Here is an 18659-nt window from a genome sequence, read left to right as displayed (position 1 = left end):
TAGAGCCTGGAGGGGCTGGCACCGTTGATGGGATCACTGCCCAGTGGACCTGATGCTTCACTGCAGCCGACCGTCCCCACACGAGGAGGTTGCTGTGGGGCACCCCCGGCCGTCCCCTCTGATTCGCTCCTCTTGACAAGCTGCATGCTCACCTTTCCTGGGCTTTGCCACAGTCCCCCTTGTTTGTGATTCATTGGGTCATCCATTCAAGAGGGATTTATCTGTAAGTACCCACTGTGTGCCACACTCAGCTCTGCGGATCGGAGAGGGCGTGTGAAATCTGGGTGCCACCATGCAGATTTCATGCATGCACCCGGAGGAGCCACCTCTTAGCGGGGCAGAGAGACTTGCAGGTAGAGAAGACAGTCCAGGGAGCTGGATTCTGGGTGAGAGGTGAGATAATCGGCCTCTCTCGGGGCCCAGAGGTGGCTCCTGCCTACACCCATCTGGAAAATCAAGGTTGCTTCTGCTGAGAATCTTTTCTGCTCTGTCGAGAAGAAGGAAGGGAGATAAAGGGTTTCATTTCTGCCATTGTCAAGACACCCTCTTTAGTGTTCGTACATAATTGTGACTATTCTTTATACCCACCTGTGAGACAAGAATGCAGATCCCATGTAAAACCCAAGGAGACGGAGCTCAGAGCTTAATTAGCTCTGCGTGTACTGGGATGAGCCCGCTCAGCAACCTCAGAGTGCACTGGCCCCAGGGCGGCTGGCATCCTGGAAGATGCTTTCGGTGCCCTTTTTTTTTTTTTTTCAAGATGAAAAAACTTCACCTGCTGGAATGTTTCAGAATAAATAGATGCATTCATGATGTTGGAGGCAGTGGCTCTTATGTCCTGGCAGCCTTTTAGGCAAAATGGAAATCTGTGTCTCATCGGGTCAGGCATTTGCAAAAACTGATGGCGTTTGGTGTGGCAGGCAGGACGGATGGCCCTTGAATCAGTGGCCCGGGGGAGGGGTTGGCCCTGGAGATGACTAGGTGGGCTTGTGGGCCTGGGTCTCTGCACAGGAGCCCTGCTGGGGAAGGTAGTCATTATGGCTTTGCTCCCCGGGAGCCACATCCTAAGTGGGGCGGCGGGGGGGAGATGTACAAATTATGAACAACCCCCTCCCTCAACAGCAAACATTTCCAAGCCACATAAGCAGCCTGATTGCCAGGCTAATTTGTGCAAGTAATTTCCACACATCTTCACATCCCATCCAGCTTCATGAATCTCTGCCAGTTGGAACTAGGTGGTTATTGGGAATAACTATTTGCCATTCCTTTATTAATGAGAATTAGGTTAAGTGGTTGTTTATGCACCATCATTGTCATTACGGAGAATGTTCAAGAGCTGCGTAGCCGCCATCGTTTTGGACGGATCGAATGTTATTTCATTAATACTAATTACACCGATTGGTTCACTTTTATTAGTAGTCACTACTTAGCTGTTTTCATTGGGAACAACGAGAACAGTCGTTATTATGTTGTTAACATTTAAATCTGTTGGTTAACTTGTCACTCAGTAATAACTAGATTAACTGGTTATTTGTGTATTTTTATTAATAGTAAAAGGAAAAGAGAGTGGAGCAACACGTGTGCAAGGCTCCAGTGCTCCGAGCTTGCTCACACACCCTCACTAATCCATGTTGAGGTGAGCAAAGGCGCTCCAGCCTCTCTCCTGCAGTTCTGGAAACTGAGGCACAGGGGGAACTGCATTGCCCAAGTCCGTGGAGGGAGTGCGAGGCAATCTAGTGTTGGGCCCAGGCCACCCGAAACCAAAGCCCTATTTTTTAATCCCTTTATACTATCATGACTCACCAATAAAGGTAGTAGTTAAATAGTTTTAGTTTAACATAACCTAATGTATGATCTTAAATTCAAATGTTAGGGATCCCTGGGTGGCTCAGCAGTTGAGCATCTACCTTTGGGTCAGGTCGTCTCCCGAGGTCCCAGGATCAAGTCCCATGTCGGGCTCCCTGCATGGAGCCTGCTTCTCTCTCTGCCTCTGTCTCTGCCTCTCTCTGTATGTCTCTCATGAATAAATAAATAAAATCTAAAAAAAAAAAAAGTTAAAACAGCAGGCAGGACAATTTTCCCTTGGTCTGAAGTGCGGTGAGGGTCAAGGACACGTGGACTCCTGCCTTAATTTCCTGAAGAAGGGAAGTGGGTGCGGGCTTCCAAGTGGTCCCTCCTGAACCCCTGCAGGTCAGGGTCCTCCCGACTCCACATCTCCCCCTCCTGCGTTCACCTGAACTTTCCTCTCCACCTGCCACCCATGCAGATCCTCTCCAGGCACCCCCCACCCCAGACAGGTCAGTTCCCTAGGTGCGCCCTGCTCCACCTCCCGAATGATTATATTTCTTCCTTCTCAAAGCACCTCCTTCTCTCGGTTTCTGGCCATGCAGACCCTTGCTTCTCTGACAGTCTGGCCCTGAGTCCCGGTCTGCCTTGCTATCTCCCCCTCTGCCCATGTCCTGAAAGGACAGCAGGGCCCCCCACACCATCTCTCAGGATCCTGTGCAGGGCCCTGCTTCTGCCCACCCTGCAGGCCCTGACCATGGGTAGATCCGGGCCCACCCCCAAAGCCCCCAGGCTCCTGCCACCCCGCTCCTCCGGGGCGGGCTGTCGTGCATCAAACACAACATCCTCCAGAAGAACCACTGATGCCACCTCATCCTCCACTGTGCTCCTCCCATGTTCCTTCTCTTGGCAGATGGTGCCACCAGCTACCTGCTTGTTCTGGGCAAACACAGCTGGGTTTGACGCTTCTCTTCCACACACACACACACACACACACACACACACACACACACACTGTTGTAAATCTTGTCAACTTCACCTTCAAAATATATCCCAAGTCGGACTGGTTCTTGCTGTCTCCACCCCTCACCCCTGTTCTCCCAGGGGGGCCCTGCCCCCAGCTGACTCGCCCCTTCACACGGACTCAGACTTTGTGCTGGGGCTGGTGTCAGGCAGGAGGCCAAAATATAATAACCACCTTCCCCATGGCATGGGGCGGCACAGGGCTTATTGTCCTGGGTGCCTTACCGTGTTCAATCTCAAGGAACAGAGGCTTCATGGCTCCACCTTACAGACCAGGGGACTGGGCCTTCGTAAAGCAAGGAACTTGCCATATGGCTGGGAACTAGCAGATAGGGGTTCTGTTTGCTTCCTTAGCTGGACCCCACGTGCAGGGACTGCAATAAACGGGGACGCTTAGGGGTCATGGGGCCATATGCCTAAAAGCCTCATAGATGGCCAGGAAGATCGTTGGTGCTTCAAAAAATCTTCTCCGTACCTGGCCTCTAGGCTGATGGGCCCACGTGTCCAGGTCCTTCCCAGGCCCCGCTCCTGCCCCACCGACCCTCCCCCATGGCTCGCCAGAGGCTGGATCAGAAGCCTTCTGAGTTTCCTCCAGAGTGGAGGTCTGCTCTGCTCCAGGTGTCTGGTCACCTGGAGGAGGCCGATCGCAGCCTCCTAGGGTGCAGACGTCAGAACCTCCCAAGGCCAGGTGGCAGTTCTGAGAAGAGCATCCTCTACTGCCTGTGTCCCCGCGTGGCTGTCAGAAGGCACGGTGATGCCCTCTGAGCAGGGTCCCCAGGGCACCAGCGGCAGGCGGGCTGACATTGGGTCCTCATTGCTGCTTCCTCCCCCACCATGCATTTCTCACCTGGACTTAGGAGATGCTCCTTGTCAGTGAGAGGAGGCTGGGGGCGAACGGCTGTGCCCTTTGTGTGGCCACCCCAGCTGGAAGCAGTGCCCAGACCCCTGCCAGCTGTTGGAGCTGCTTCCAGCTTCTCTCTGTAAATTGCTTGCTACAGGTACTGACCTCCTGAATTTACAGCACCAGACAAGCAGGCCGTTATTAAGCCCCTAGTGTGTGCATAGCAATGAACCAGGTGCTGTGGGTCCTTACAAAGGAGGTGGATGTGACATGAAAGTTGAAAGTTCTGGTCCCATTTAATGCACACAGTCTCTTAGGAGAGCACTCTGTCCAAGGGAGTGCTGGGGTTGGAACCAGAGGGCTCAGACCTGTGTTCCAAGCTGTACAGATGTTTTGCAGGAGGCGGGCACAGGGGGTGGCAGGTGAAGGGACCAGGGTCCTTGCATCTGAATGCCAGCTGTGTCTCATAACAATTTCCCTCCCAAGTTCCAGTTCTTTGTGCATAACATGGGATGGAGTAAACCCGCCTGGCAGGCTTGGTGGTGGACAGAAATGAGGCCCAGCATATGAAGCACAGGGCAGAGGGAGCACTGAGTGGGGGGCTGGCCACTCCCCCCAGCCCTTCTCCTACTTCTGTGTTTTCTGCTTTCTCCTTGCATGGAACCCTGCTTCTCTCATTGTGCTTCTAATATTCTCATAGTTAGGGTGTGTGTGGAGTTAGTTTAGGTGGGCGATTCCCAGACCAGACAGCGCTTCAGGATTCCTGGGGGGTGGGGAGGAGTGTTTCCAAAGTCACTGACCCCTTGGGCTTATCCCGGAGGCAAACAAGGGGCCCCGGATACTGTACTTATGACAAGTTTTCTGGGTGTCTCTGCAGCAGCCGGCCTATCAGGGATCCTCTGGAGATGATGGCTTTGTGGCCTCGGGGTGGGGGGGCGCTTACCCTCTCTGGGTCTCTCTTCATTATCATCAGACAAGCAGGCCTAATTTCCAGTAGGTGACCACTAGTGATCCGCTTACTCTGGCATGCTGTGAGGCCACAGCGTCCTGCAGGGGGTTTGCAAGAGGCAAAGGAGGAAGGGGAAACAGGGTCCGTCGGAGGAGCAAGCTAGCCAGGAGGCCTGCTTCCTGCAGCAATCTGCTTGAAAGCGCATGAAGCACTCCAGGGTTCATCACCATCCTGGAAGCGCATCATCATCCTGAAAGAAGGCTGATGTGTCCAGATTGCTAGCAGAGGAGGGGCTCAGAGAAGCCCTGTGGACAGGGGGGTGGATGAGACCCCAAGGGTCACATTGGAGTATGAGCAGGTCACCTGGAATGTGCCTTCCGAGGGGGTCCTGGGAGTGTCACCTGCAGGGCTCTTGCTGGGCGGTAGGGGTGAGGCCACGAACCTTCTCAGTGCTCGTCCCAGACCCGCATGCAGCAGGGAGGACCCCTGCCCGGCCCCCTGTCCCGGGCTACCGGGCCCCTCAGCTGCGCCTGCCTCAAGCACACCTCTCCCAACAAAAGTAGCTGCTACCTCCAAAGACAGCTGCTACAGGGACAGCGAGGTGCAGATGCCATCAGAAATTCCCTCTGCGCCCATCGCTGACTCGCGTGTGCCCCCAGCGGGAGACAGGGCAATGGTCCAGGGGAGCAGCCGCCTTTGTCACTTGTTAGTATTGATCCCCCTCTAGTGGCGACGTGGCAGCTTTCTCCCTGGACGCAGGGCCCTCTCCTTAGCGCCCCTTAAATTCAGTTGAAGTCCTCAAACATATATGGAGCACCTGCTGTAGGCCAAGCCCTGGGTTCAGGTCTGTGAGACATGCAGAGGGAACAAGAGGGGCCTCCGCCTCAGAGGGCAGGGGAGTCAGACGACCACGGTGACACTGGCCTTGAGCGTGGAGGAGCAAGTTAGGGAACGGGAGACCGTGTCAGAGGTGGAGGCGTGGAGAAGGGGGCTGGGAGGGGGCACCTTCCTGCAGGAAGAAGACCCGAGCAAACAAAACCAGAGCTCCTCTCTGAGAACAGGGTGAGGGCGCAGAGGGGGGAGGTGGGGATGGACCTGGATGGGTGCACGGTGCCGCCGGCAAGCAGGTCATCCGCCCAACAGTGCGTCCCAACAATTCCTCATCCGTGGAGCAGAGCTGCACCTTGTGAAGTGAGTGGGTCCCAGGCTGGGCAGGGGCTGTCGGGAACCTGTAAATACTTTGGTCCATTCTGGGCTCCAGTCCCTCTCCGTGGTCCTGGGCCTGCACAGCTGCCCGAGGCTCAGAACTTGGAGTGTGTGACAGGACGACCTGCCCTGGTGCCCCTGTCGCCTCGCCTGCACCCTCAGTCGGACGGGGCTGCCCCGCAGGCGGGAGCTCCGGCTCGGGTTCTGTCCTGCTTGTGGGGCCTGCGTCGGTTCCTGGACGTGGAGGTGCCCCTGGGATCGGTGTAGGGCATGACGACCGGGGCTGCAGGGTGGATGTCAAGACTGGGCTCCGGAGAATCGTCCTGAGAGCTCTCAGGACTACCAGCTGGCGGCCCCACCCCAGACCTAGGGAATGGGGGGGGGGGGGGGGGGAGGGCGGCTGGGGCAGGAGACCCATGTCATTCACCCCCAGCAGCCACTGTCCTGCAAGGTCTTTGTTAACAGCTTAACCCACCGTGTGTGCATGTGTGTGTGTAAACGTGCAGCCTTATGCACATAAATACGTATGTATTTACTTTAAATGCTCAAGTATTTTGAACAGACAGAAGAGATGACCTAACAGTTATAGAATCATCACCTCAATATGACAGGTGTCAACAGCTTGCAAATTTTACTTGTTTTTTTTTTCTTGCTTTTTGCTTTTTTTGTTTATTTGAAAATAAAGCATCACGGAGATGAAGGCTCACCTGGTCTCTGTGACACCTTCCCTCCTCCTCTCTCAAAAGATATTGTCACCAGGAAACTGCTCCACGCACAATCGTAACCCATGCCATGCTCTTCCTTTGCAGGGCCCACCAGGACCGCCTGGCATCCCAGGCCCCCCCGGACCCGGAGGACCCCCGGTAAGACTGGCTCTGCTTTTCTTGTGCAAGGTCCCTTAGGTGAGGGTCTCATGGCCCCCGGGGACCGGGAATGTCTCCGTGTACGGCCATCTGTTTGTCCTTCTCCTTCATGAGCGAGGAGGACTCCTCCTGTAGCTGCCCCCTAGCCTCTGAGCTTTCAGGCCCTAGATTAGACCAGAAATATCTCTTGAGCTCATGTAGCATGTGGGTTGGCTGCTTCTCGAGACAGACACGTCGGAGGAGGAACGTTAGTCTGGGGATGCCCGTAACTAGTTTGTGGTTTGGCGCCGGGGCCGCCAGAGGGCCGGGGTAGACACTGGTTGACATCCTGCCCCCTGCCCACATGTCCTGTAGCTGGGGAAGTTCTCCTGTGAGCGGAGGGGGAGGGGACCTAGCCACCAGCAGGGGTGGCCCTTCGGCCCATCCCACCAGGTGGGAGCCTGCGCAGTGGGGACTGCAGACCGGACACGGTGTGACAACTCCGCGTCTCACAGTGCCGCACACTAAGCATGCTCCGGTGCCCTGAGGTGTATCCCACCCCCCGCCCCAGCATCCTCATCACAGAGGCCTGGGACGTGCCAGGCAAGGCGTTGGGAGAAAGGCCCTGATGCTCCAAAGAAGCCAGACTAACGGTTGCTCCCTGTGATTCCCTTCTCAGGGTTTACCTGGAGAGATCGGCTTCCCGGGAAAACCCGGGCACCCTGGGCCGACGGTGAGTGCCCCGGAGCGTCCCCCACTCACTCTTATCCGTCCTCCATTGGTCCACGTCGGGGGTGGCTGGGCCCTCCCAGCCAGCCACCGGGGCTGCCGGCCTCTCTCCATTCCCTTTGCTCCCCTGCCAGTGGGCACCAAGGCCCCGGCGCCCAGCCCAACCCCTTCCTCCTGTGGTTCCTTCCGCGTCCTCAGTCTCCCGGCACGGCTCCCCCATGGGTCCCCAGCCAGGGTGCAGATCGGGGCATCCTCTCCGCAGGCCACCACCTCTGGTCTCTTTGAAGAGGCAAGTTCAGAAGCCCTTGCTGCTTAAAGCGTGGCTTCCTGTCCCTGTGGGACACGTGCAGAGGGTCACGGAAGTAACCGAGGTGGCGAAGTCTTCCTGTTCTGGGCCTGTTTGCATTTCCTCACTCCCGAACTCAGTAGATCCTGGGGACCCGGGGACCTTCTGCCTTTTAAGTCCTGACGATGGGACTCAGTGACCTTTGTGTCTCCACGCACGTAACGTGTGTGCTGTTAAAGCTGGGGTGTCCTAGTTCTGGCCCTGCACTCTTCAGGGCCCAGTGGTGGGGGTGGCTTGTGACACCACAGGGCTGCATCATCCTCATCGACCTGTGCATGACACCCAGGGAGGCCTTGTGCCCCTGGATGGATTTCCTGATGGCTGGCTTTCTCTCCCATGGGCCACTGGGTGAGGAGGGGGATCCAGACGGCAGAGAAGAGGTGAAAGAGGTAAATCAGACCGTGTAGCACCCAGCAGCAGTGCCTCCTTGTCGTTGGAGCTTTGGCAGATCCACTGGTGGCTGTAAATGGACCCCCCCCCCCCACCCAGGACAGGTGGCTAGAATGCCAGCATTCATGGCTAGAATGCCAGCATTCTCAGCTCTGCTGAATACCGAAGGCTGTGGGACGTCCACTCAGGGGTGTGATGCACACTCTAGGGCGACCTCATCCAAAGCTGACCACCTGCTCCATTGCAGCAGCACCAGCAAGTACTCACAAACCCAAAGTTACCTGCAGTGTGCCCCGCGAACACTCACGCGTGCCCTGCCACCCACAGCATCACCCACAAAGGGTGTATTCATGTGACGGTGTCGCAGGAAAGTTCAAACCTATTAACAATCACATGTGATGTAAGGGGTTCGTCAACAAGCACGCATGCTGGTGTGAACATTCAGGACATGGGAGAGAGTCGGGGGAAGAGGAAAAAGCAGTGGAAAGAAGGCCGCCGTGGCGCAGACAGGGACGTCATGGCCCCTGACAGTTGGAAGCACCGCCTCCGGCTTTTGCGTTTGCTCTCCAGTGAGATCATGCTTCATGGACCCGAGTGCCCTTACCCCCAGAAGCATGCCTCCCCCTGCCCTTTTAGGGGTTCCCTCCTGGGACCCCTGCTCCAGGAAGATGGGGCTGTCCTCCCAATAGGCCACCAGCCCAGGCTGGAGACTCTAGGGAATAGGAGTCGTGAATTGGGTGTCAGGGGACCTCTTGGCAGAAAAATTACCAGGTTTTACTAAAATAGTAATAACTTGGAATAGCACTTACAGCTGCCACAGTAACATATGTTGCAGGGAAGGGATTTCCCTCCTAGCTGTCGTGGGGGGGAGGGTGCACCTGTTAGGTCACTTAAGGGTCAGAGAAAAAGCAGAGCAAATACATCTGGAGCAGCGGAAGGTGGAGCCGGGAGGCCTGGGTTTAAACCCTGTAGGGCCCCATTACCCACCACGGAGTCTGGAGTACATGCCTCGGCCTTTCTGAGCCTCTGTCCCCTTGCCTGCGACACCACCTATTGTGGTCTGGTCAGAAGGGGCTGGCGGAGGAGGAGGAGGCCACTTGTAGGGAGTTAGGACATGGAGCCCCTCAGTGTCGTGCTTAGAAATAAAAGGCGGACTTGATGAATTCCAACCAGGACGCTGGGAAGGGAGGAAATGTGGGCGGAGGTTTTGCAGGGAGCAGGAAACAAGGTGGGAAGCAGAAGACAGGGAGAGAGGGACCTGAGCGGGTTCAGCTCACTGTCTGGGTCCTGCCTCCTCTTGCCAACAGCACATGTCCGCACGGGACACCAGGCCCTGGCCAGAGGGTGAGGGCCATCTCCCTCATAAGGCAGTGTGTGGGGACAGCCTGGTCCCACCGAGACCGGCACGCTGGCGAGAGAACGCCCCCCCTCAGAGGCGGGACGGCCAGGCTGCTGGCTACAAAGCCAGCTCCTGGCTAGAAGCCCCTCAGTGCAATGCACCCTAAATACACCTCTCATTGCTCCCTAAACATGCTTCTCATTGTGCCTTGTTTTCTCCCTCTTGACCAGGGCACACCTGGAAAGGATGGGCAGGATGGAGCACCAGGCCTGCCGGGACCCAAGGTTGGTGTTCACAGGGGCGACAGGAGTTTGGGACCCAAAATGCAGAAGGAAAGAGATGTTGGATTGTTGGTGAATATTAACATATGCTGACTGCTAGGGCTCAGGATCAGGGCTGGGGATCAGGGCTTGGGGATCAGGTCTGGGGATCAGGGGTGGGGAGCAAGGCTAGGGACCAGGGCTAGAGATCAGGGCTCGGGATCAGGGCTGGGGATCAGGGCTGGGGACCAGGGCTCGGGACCAGGGGTTGGGACCAGGGTTTGGGGACCAGGGCTGGGGACTAGGGCTGGGGACCAGGGCTGGGGACCAGGGGTCGGAATCAGGGCTCGGGATCAGGGCTCGGGGCCAGGGGTCGGGATCAGAGCTGGGGACCAGGGCTGGAGGTCAGGGTTGGGGACCAGGGATCAGGGCTGGGGACCAGGGCTCAGGACCAGGGATCAGGATCAGGGCTAGGAACCAGGGCTGGAGACCAGAGCTGGGGACCAGAGCTTGGGGATCAGGTCTGGGGATCAGGTGTGGGGAGCAGGGTTGGGGATCAGGGCTCAGGATCAGGGCTGGGGACCAGGGGTCGGGATCAGGGCTCAGGACCAGGGGTCGGGATCAGAGCTGGGGACCAGGGCTGGAGGTCAGGGCTGGGGATCAGGGCTGGGGACCAGGGCTCGGGATCAGGGCTTGGGAATGTTGGCATTCACCCGGTCAGACATGGGCAAGTCCTTTATTTCTGCGAAGGTGCCTGGAGAAGGATTTGGAAGCCTCACACTTTAAAACGAACCTGTTAGAAATACGCACGTGTTGGCCAGAAGTAGCAACTTTGGGATGCTCAGGACATAGGAGACTCTAATTCTAAAAATATTCTTGTGAGGCTCATTATGGTAGGATCATTAAGAAAAGAGTCAGAGGTTAAGTATCATAAAACTGAGAAGCAAATTCCCGGTTCCCACACGGCACACGAACAGCCGCGAGTCGGCCCAGTAAATATTTCCACCAGCGAACGTGCTTCTTTCCTTCCAAACACGTTCGCTCAGGGTGTGGGGCAGCGGTCGGCTTCTTGAGAGCACCCATCATCCTCTTCAACAAATAACCCAGAAATGCAACTTTTTCATGACCAAACACAGAATAAGTGTGGATTTAATTTCATTTTAAGGGGGTTTATGTGACCACTCCCCTCTTTCTCCCCATCTTTCACAAGAAGACGAGAGGGCGAACCTAGTATTTCAAAGTCTCCAAATTGCTCACGCCTCCTCTCGTCTACTCAGTTGTATGTTTGGGAAATAAAACAAAAGCAGAGCCATGGCGTATGGAACCTGAGAGGTGGTTTGGCCGCCGTGGCCTCGCGGGGGCAGCGCCTTGGCTGGGGCTGACCGTGACCCCCAGGCCCCATGCCCTCCGCCAACCTCCGTGTGCACCCCTTGCAGGGCCAGCCAGGAGACAGAGGAGAAGACGGTCTGCCTGGAAAACCCGGCCTTAGGGTATGGACCCCCCCCTCCGCCCCAGGTTCTGCCCACTGGTGTGTTTGTGGTTGTGGGAACCGCAGTCGATGGTGGGAGCACGGTGGGTGAGCTGGGGCCCGTCTGCAGGGGTGGGGGCGCCTGTGACTGCCGCGCGGGCTGGGAATGGTCACGGCAGGCCCGGGACACAGGGAGCGGGGCCAGGGGGTCCTCGGGAAGCCTGTAGATGTGGAACACGGCCTCGAGGGGAACTTGTCCCGGCAGCGGTCAGCGAGAGGGACTCCGCTCTGTGTCTGGGGGTCTGTACCCGCCCCCCAGGGTTCAAATCTCAGATGTGGCCTGAGCTCAGAATGCAGTGAATACGGGAGAGAGAGCAGGACCGTGTGTGTGGCGCCCTGTGTGTGTGTATCTGGTGTGTGTGTGTCTGTCTGTGGTGTGTGTCGGTTTGTATATGTGGGGTGTGCAGTGTGTGTGTATGTGTGTGGTGTGCGTCTGTGGTGTGTGTTGGTGTCTGTATGTGGGATGCATGTGTGGTGTGTATGTCTGTGGTGTGTGTTGGTATGTGTATATGGGGTGTGGGGTGTGTTTGGTGTACAGCGTGTGTCAGTGTGTCGGGGGGAGGTGAGTGTATGTTGTATGTGTGTATGTGTGTGGTGTACACATGTGGTCTATGTCTATGTCAGTATGTGTATGTGGGGTGCGTCTGGTGTGTTGTGGGCGGGTGCACGTGTGTATGTGTCAGTGTGTGTGGGGGTATAGGGGTAGGGTGTCTGGTGTATGTGTACATAGGGTGTGTGTGGGGGGGTGTTTATATGTGGGGTGCGTGTGTGAGGTATGTGTATGTGGAGTGTGTTTGTGGGGTGTGTGTGTGTATACATGGGGTGTGTGTGTGAGGTGTTATGTGGGGTGCGGGTGAGGTGTGTGTACATGGGGTGCATGTGCGGTGTGTGTGTACATGGGGTGTGTGGGGTGTGTCTATGTGGAGTGCATATGGGGTGTGTGCATGTACATGGGGTGTGGGGGGTGTACGTGCGGTGTGTGTGGGGTATGTGTATGTGGGGTGCATGTGTGGGGTGTACATAGGGTGCGTGTGTGGGGTGTGTGTACGTTTGGTGTGTGGGGAGTGCATGTGGGGAGTCTTTGTGGGGAGCGTGTGGGGAGCATGTGGGGTACGTATAGGGGAGTGTGTGGGGTACTTGTGAGAGGTGTGTGCAGGGAGCACGTGCGGGGGCAGGGAGAGCGTGGGCTGACAGGTGCTGCACCCCGGCCCGTGTGATTGCCTGGCCCGCCACCCCGGGGCCCTGTGCAGCAGGTTCCCAGGGCCAGTTTGCCACGTGGCCGGTGGGTCCGACCCAGCCCAGCAGGAGCCGGGAGGGGCCTGGCCTCACCCCTGGCCCCGGGAAGGCAGGACCCGATCACCTGTGGGCGGCGAAGGTGCAGGGGGTACAGCCGCAGGCGCCCTGGTGTTGCCTCGCCTTCCACACAGCGGGCATTCTTCAGAAGACGACAATGTGTCGCGCACCCCCAGGTGGATCCCGTGTGGCAAGAACCTCCCGGGTCCCCCGAGAAGCCCCCTGTTGTCTGGGTTCCAGATCCCTGAGGCCCAGCCCCTGAGCCCCATGAGCGCACAGACGGTTGTCCCGTTGCCACCTACAGGACTGTGGTCCTTCCTGTTTTAAGAAGCATCATATGCATTTAAAAAGCACTTTGATGATCCTCAGTCACTGAAATATAATAATGAGTAATTTATTGTGCCACCTCCACGCACGCCTGGGTGTGGGTGCGTTTAGGGGGGTGAAGCTCGTGGTCTTAAAAGCACCCAGGCCACCGTTCGGTGTTTGGTTGAAATTCCATCATTTTCTGGAAAGGACTTGTTGGGCTGGCACAGGTTGGCTGATGACCCAGTAGATGGTATCGTGGGGACCACACCTCACAGTTGCATCTTCTCCAATTTGTAAAATGGAGCCCACGTCCTCCTGGGCTTGCACAAGTGAGTTCTGACCTCGTGTCCGGTGGTCTTCGGAGCCTGGCTCTGGCGCGTGCACGGGCCTGCAGGAGGCCATTGCAGATCACAGGAAGTGTTGGGATGACCTCACAGGTGCCCTTGGGGATTTCTGTGGCCTCAACGTCTGCGACGTGCTTTGTATCTCTGGTGACCTCTGAAGGCCCGAAGATCCAGCCCACATGTGTCGTTTTTGTCCGATTCCTAGTGCGATACATTTGGAACATGTCTCCAGGAAGTTCAAAACTAGGAATTTTTGCAGTTATGATACCTTCACAACGTACTCAGCAGCCTCCAAAACCATCTGTCCTGGGGCCTTACGCCTGTTTTTTTGTTTGTTTGTTTTTTGTTTTTTTGTTTTTGTTTTTGTTTTTGTATTTTTTACAAAATGCCAGCTAAAGATAAAAAATCTTCCAGGATTACAGCTAAGTCGTGGACAGCAGGTTTAGGGGTCCATCAGGGAAGGGAGCTGGCTTGCAGGGCGCACAGATCGGGAATTCAAGACGCCGCCCAGCCCCCCGGCCCCCGGGGCCTCTGATGTAGGGGCTCGTGGCGCGAACTCAGGAGGCACTTCCAAAGCTCATCAAAATGCCTTCTGACCACACCCGGACGCGCAGTGGCTTTCTCAGCACGAGAGAAGCAATCCCCGCGGCGAAGGGGTTAGCATCCCAGCAGATGTAAGGCGACAGTTGGAGTGGCACGTATTTGTGTGACTCCACGTAGAGCAGTTTTTACTAATTGTAAAGACTGGGACTTCACGGGGGATCGGAGTGCATGGAGGACATTTCTAGATGGGCCAGTGCCCCTGGCGGCACCAGAGCCGCAGCGCCCAAAGCTAAACAGTGCATCGGGATCCTTTCTTTTCTTTTTCTTTTCTTCCCTCCTCCCCTTCGCCTCTGAGAAGTGGTGGTCATGCTGGCCGTCACCAGCAGCGGAGTCTGGCGTGGCTGCGGGGGCAATCACGACGTGCACGCGTGAACTTGCTCGTTCATTCATTCGGGGGGCCGTTCACTTGCCAGAAGACCACAGTCCTCACGGAGAGCTACACGACATGCTCCTAAACACACGGCCGTGCTCCTAAGTAGCACGATGGGTGTTAGAGGTCGGCATTCAAGAAGTCAGTGGTTTTCGAGCCATGTCATTGGTTAGAAAGTATGGTCCCTCCCCCCCCCCCCCCCACCGACCCCTCACCACCACCACACACACAAATTCGCATCAGTGGTCTGCAGGGACTGGTTAACACAGCAGCCTGATGTCCTGGGGCCAGCAGACAAGGCCCGTAGAAGTCTCCCGCTTCAACACGACCCCAAAATGCTACCCAGGAACCGAAAGGCTGAGGGCAAAACTTCATCCAATCCTCTAGAACCAGCATGTATTTGGGGTTTGCGTTTGGACGTTGACCAGAATTTCCCCCCAAGACCTGCCCTTCCTGTAGCACACCTCGGGACAGGAAAACTAAAGCTCTCACCCGCCTCTAACCCGGGGGCTGCCTGCGTTTTCCAAAAAGTCTGAACAGCAACTGCGGGACAGGGGCCAGCCCGGGCGTGCTCCTCAGTGGTTGCTCCTTCATCACCGGGCCCAGCCTGGGGCCCGGGCTCCCCTGCCACGTGTGCTAACGGCTCAGAGCGGGATGGACCTCGGAGTCACAGCTTTGGCCCGTTGCTATTGCTCTTTGTACGCTTGTAGGTTCAGGATGGATGGATTCAGCGGTGTGACATGGGTCAGCACGGTTCCAGCAGATGTTTCTTTGGGGGGCAACTGAGAAAGGATGTGCAAGAGTGTGGAGCCCCCTCCCTTTGGAAATGCCAAAGGCTTAGGGTTTCTGTAGCCCGAGCTGCCGCATAGAGTCAGCTGCGTAGAGCGCGGGCTGTGACCCTATGCGACGCTCATGCCCCAGAATCCAGAATTGCGGCCCGCAGGTGCTGTGAATGTGTGGGGCCGGGGGAATGACAGCCATTGCCGCAAATGTGAGCGGAAAATAATGGGGTGTCTGTTATTCTGTCTCCAGGGTGAAGTTGGGGAGCAGGGCCTGGCAGGCCGACCTGGAGAGAAGGTCTGTTTGTTCATATTTTCGTTCATTCATTCATTCATTCATTTGCTGGAGATCTCAGGGGGCTGGGGGGCAGGAGGGGGAGAGCACAGGTCTGGGGCCCGGCCCGGCCCACAGGAGAGGCCCCTCACCTCCCCAAGAGCCCAGCAGACAGCGGTGCTGTGTTGTTTCCGCAGGGAGCAGCGGGGCTCCCAGGGGCTCCCGGATTCCCAGGCGTGAGGGGAGAGAAAGGAGAGCAGGTAAGTGGCAGCGCCGCACCTGTGGCCTCGCAAAGCAGCCCCCTCTGGGGTCCAGCCCCTGGGCCAATGGGGTGGTGTTACCTGGGGCTCAGGAGTATTTCCCCAGGTTCAAAGTCAAGGAGAGGAAGGGGCTCAGGCCCTCTGGCCTGCCAGCTGAGAGAGAAGTCTGCAGAGTGTGCAGCATCTTCAGAGGGCAACAGGGTGGGGGGTCATGTCGGGGGCCCAACGGGGATCGGGTGCCTCACGGTCACTGACAGTGGCCCACGCAGCTGCACTTCACCTTGACCTTTACCGATAAGACAGCCCAGGTCGAGAGAAGAAAGGGATTTTTTAGCCAAGGTCCACTTGCTCGTACGTGAAAAAGGCGGGTGTTGCGTTGTGGCGCGTTCTAATTTCCTCTTTCGCTGCAGGGAGAGAAAGGTGGGCTGGGCCTCCCGGGAGTGAAAGGTGACCCAGGTGAAAAGGTACGAGCTGCTGCTGGCCGCCTGGCCGTCGCTGCCTGAATTGGCCAAGCGCCCTTCCGTGTGCATGTGCCTCGCCTGCCGCGCGGTGGGGAGGGCCCCGGGCTCCGAGCCTGAGCTGGGGCCTAGATTCTAATCCGCTTCTGCCCGCCCGGTGGCTCTGGGCACCTTCTCCGACCTCCCTCTGCCTTGGCTCGCTGGCTGGGAGATGGGTTCACTGATCCTTCCTCCGTGGGGCTGCTGGGAAGCGGGACGCAGGTCCCGTGTGGTGGAGTGAGACTCGCAGTCTGTGCCGGGACCGCCGGACGCACTGCTCCTGCGGCGACTCTGGCGATCCTCAGGGTGACCCTGAGAGGGGTCCTGTTACCAGCAGCATCCCCACTTCATAGCTAAGGAAACTGAGGCACAGAAAAGCCACATTGCTTTCTCAGGAGCATATTGCATTAAGATCGGAACCCCAGCAGTGGGTCGCATCAGGGTCCTGGCTCCCAGCAGGGCAGTGCCTGAGGCCGGCCTGGCCCGTGGGCACCTGAGCAATGACGGCGCCCCCAGGAGGCCTGGCTCTCCCCATCACCTGTCACCTGCACGATGCTCCCCCCGCCCCTGTCTCCCCATGTTTGCACTGCCTTCCCCTCCAGTCTCCCCTTTCTCAGTCCCCCTACCCCTCCCCATTGTCTCTGGGGTCCAGGAGGGGCTCCCACTTTCTTCTCTCTTGGGCTGGAGGCTGAGGAGGGCTTTACTCTGCACAGACCCGCTATCTAGACACGGAGGCCCAGAAATGGGAAGGGCCCAGGCTTGCTGCTCTGGTGGCTTTTTTGGAATTACAATTTTCATTTGAGAAACTCATTTCCAGGATGCAGAGGACTCTGCCAGACCGTAAAGCCCCTTTTATTGCTTTGATAGAACTGCAAGGCCTCCGGCCGAATCACATCCAAGCTTCCAGGGAACCTGGCCTGCCGTTCTTTCCTCCAGAGAAATATGTAATAATAGATCATTCTGGTCAAAAATCCAAAATAGGACATTAAAGCAACATCGTCCCCTTCTGACTGTGTCTTGTACTTCCCCGCCTCTGCGTTCGAGGCCCATCCTCCTCGCCACCGGCTCTGACCCTTTTAGTCCAGTGGCATCTTGGAAAGTGGGAACGATCATCTCCTCCCTCAGCAAGGCTGCCGGGGCTTCATGTTTTCCCGAGATGCTGGGATCTGGGCCCGTCGGGTGGCGAACTCTAGAACTCATGGGTCCTTCTGCAGCCGTGCAGGGGGTCATTGGGGGTCTTCTCCGCCCCACCTGCTGTCCCTTCTTCACCCTACAGCGCCAGGGAGGGGGGGCCGGCTCTTCCCAGAAGGCAATGTTTAGACCCCCTGGATTGGAGACGTGTCTGTTCCCCTGTCCTCCGCTCTTTAATACACCTCCATACCTTGGCTTGTGTCAACACCAAATGTACAGACCTTTAAAAATTGTAAAGAGAAAGGAAAAGAGTTTCATTTGAGCCCAAGTTAAGACAGCTGCCCTGACGCACAGTCTCCACAAAGAGGAGAGTGCTCCGGGAAGAAACATTCGGGGCAGGGTTCTCTATATGCCTTTTACATATATATGATCATTGTGATGAAGGGCAGTCCAGAAAGTTACAGACTTTATCTTGTGTTTTTAGTATATGCAAGGCTGTAAGACTTTAATCTTATGGGAACCAGGGAGGTTTTGTGATTTTTTTTTTTTTTTTTTTATGTTTGGAGTGTTCCCTTTTATTTATTTATTTATTTATTTTTTCAACAAGGCCGACATACAATGTGTGCTAGGGCAGAAATAGAGTCCATGCTTTTAAGTTTTGCTGAGTCATTTTGACGTTGGTAAATGTAAAAGTATTGGGACACCTGGGCGGCTCAGCGGTTGAGCCTCTGATTTTGGCTCAGGGCATGATCCCGGGGTCCTGGGATTGAATCCTGCATCGGGCTCCCTGCATGGAGCCTGCTTCTCCCTCTGCCTGTGTCTCTGCCTCTCTCTCTCTGTCTCTCATGAATAAATAAATAAAATCTTTTTTTAAAAAAAGTGAAGGGATAGCTTCCCTAGTTGCCCAGGAGCTGAGCCCAGACACTTAAGTTGAAAGTTGAAATTTTCCTTTATTGCCAGGAAACACTCAACTCTGATTATTTGGACTTTTTAATGTGGAGTAAACTGGTTTAAATGAGCTTGGTTCTGGAACACGACGATGTCAGTGTCAGGCGGATAATTGGGTAAAATCGGGTAGTACAAATAACACTGAGAAAGTGTTTTTCTTTCTGGAAAAAATTCTAGAACTTTAGTGAAGGCATTGCTGCTTGGATTCTGAGAACCAGGCTCAGCCACATGCCGGCTGTGACTTTGAGCAGGCAAATGAGCATTAGGTGTCGGTGTCCTCATCTCGGAAATGGGAATGCCACAGTGTCTGCCTTCTAGGCACTTCTCTGGAGATTCAATGAGTCAATACATATAAAAACATAACTCAGTTGGGACACCTGGGTGGCTCAGCAGTTGAGCGTCTGCCTTCGGCTCAGGGCGTGATCTCAGAGTCCCGGGATCGAGTCCCACGTTGGGCTCCCTGCAGGGAGCCTGCTTCTCCCTCTGCCTGTGTCTCTGCCTCTCTCTCTCTCTGTCTCTCATCAATCAATAAATAAAATCTTAAAAAAAAACATAACTCAGTAACTGGAATTAAATACTGTATAACAATAGAAACAATATAGCTATTTTATCA

At 56.0% G+C, this 18659-nt stretch overlaps 1 protein-coding gene across 6 annotated transcripts in view; it reads left to right on the top strand.

The window, feature by feature from the left end:
* Positions 1–18659, top strand: part of COL22A1 (collagen type XXII alpha 1 chain) — a 260912-nt gene that overhangs the window by 138246 nt on the left and 104007 nt on the right. For 4 of the 6 annotated variants that reach the window (XM_035702792.2, XM_035702873.2, XM_035702776.2 and 1 more), the window contains 7 exons: positions 6614–6667; positions 7326–7379; positions 9681–9734; positions 11147–11200; positions 15190–15234; positions 15408–15470; positions 15881–15934. In XM_035702792.2, the coding sequence (XP_035558685.2) occupies positions 6614–6667; positions 7326–7379; positions 9681–9734; positions 11147–11200; positions 15190–15234; positions 15408–15470; positions 15881–15934 (378 nt within the window). The remainder of the gene's footprint in view (positions 1–6613; positions 6668–7325; positions 7380–9680; positions 9735–11146; positions 11201–15189; positions 15235–15407; positions 15471–15880; positions 15935–18659) is intronic. The other 2 variants (XM_035702817.2, XM_035702839.2) reach the window with 2 other exon arrangements.

The sequence above is a fragment of the Canis lupus genome, chromosome 13 (genome assembly GCF_003254725.2).
Source record: "Canis lupus dingo isolate Sandy chromosome 13, ASM325472v2, whole genome shotgun sequence".
NCBI lineage: Eukaryota > Metazoa > Chordata > Mammalia > Carnivora > Canidae > Canis > Canis lupus.
Note: the sequence above shows the minus strand (reverse complement) of the source record. Positions and strands in the feature narration are given on the sequence as shown.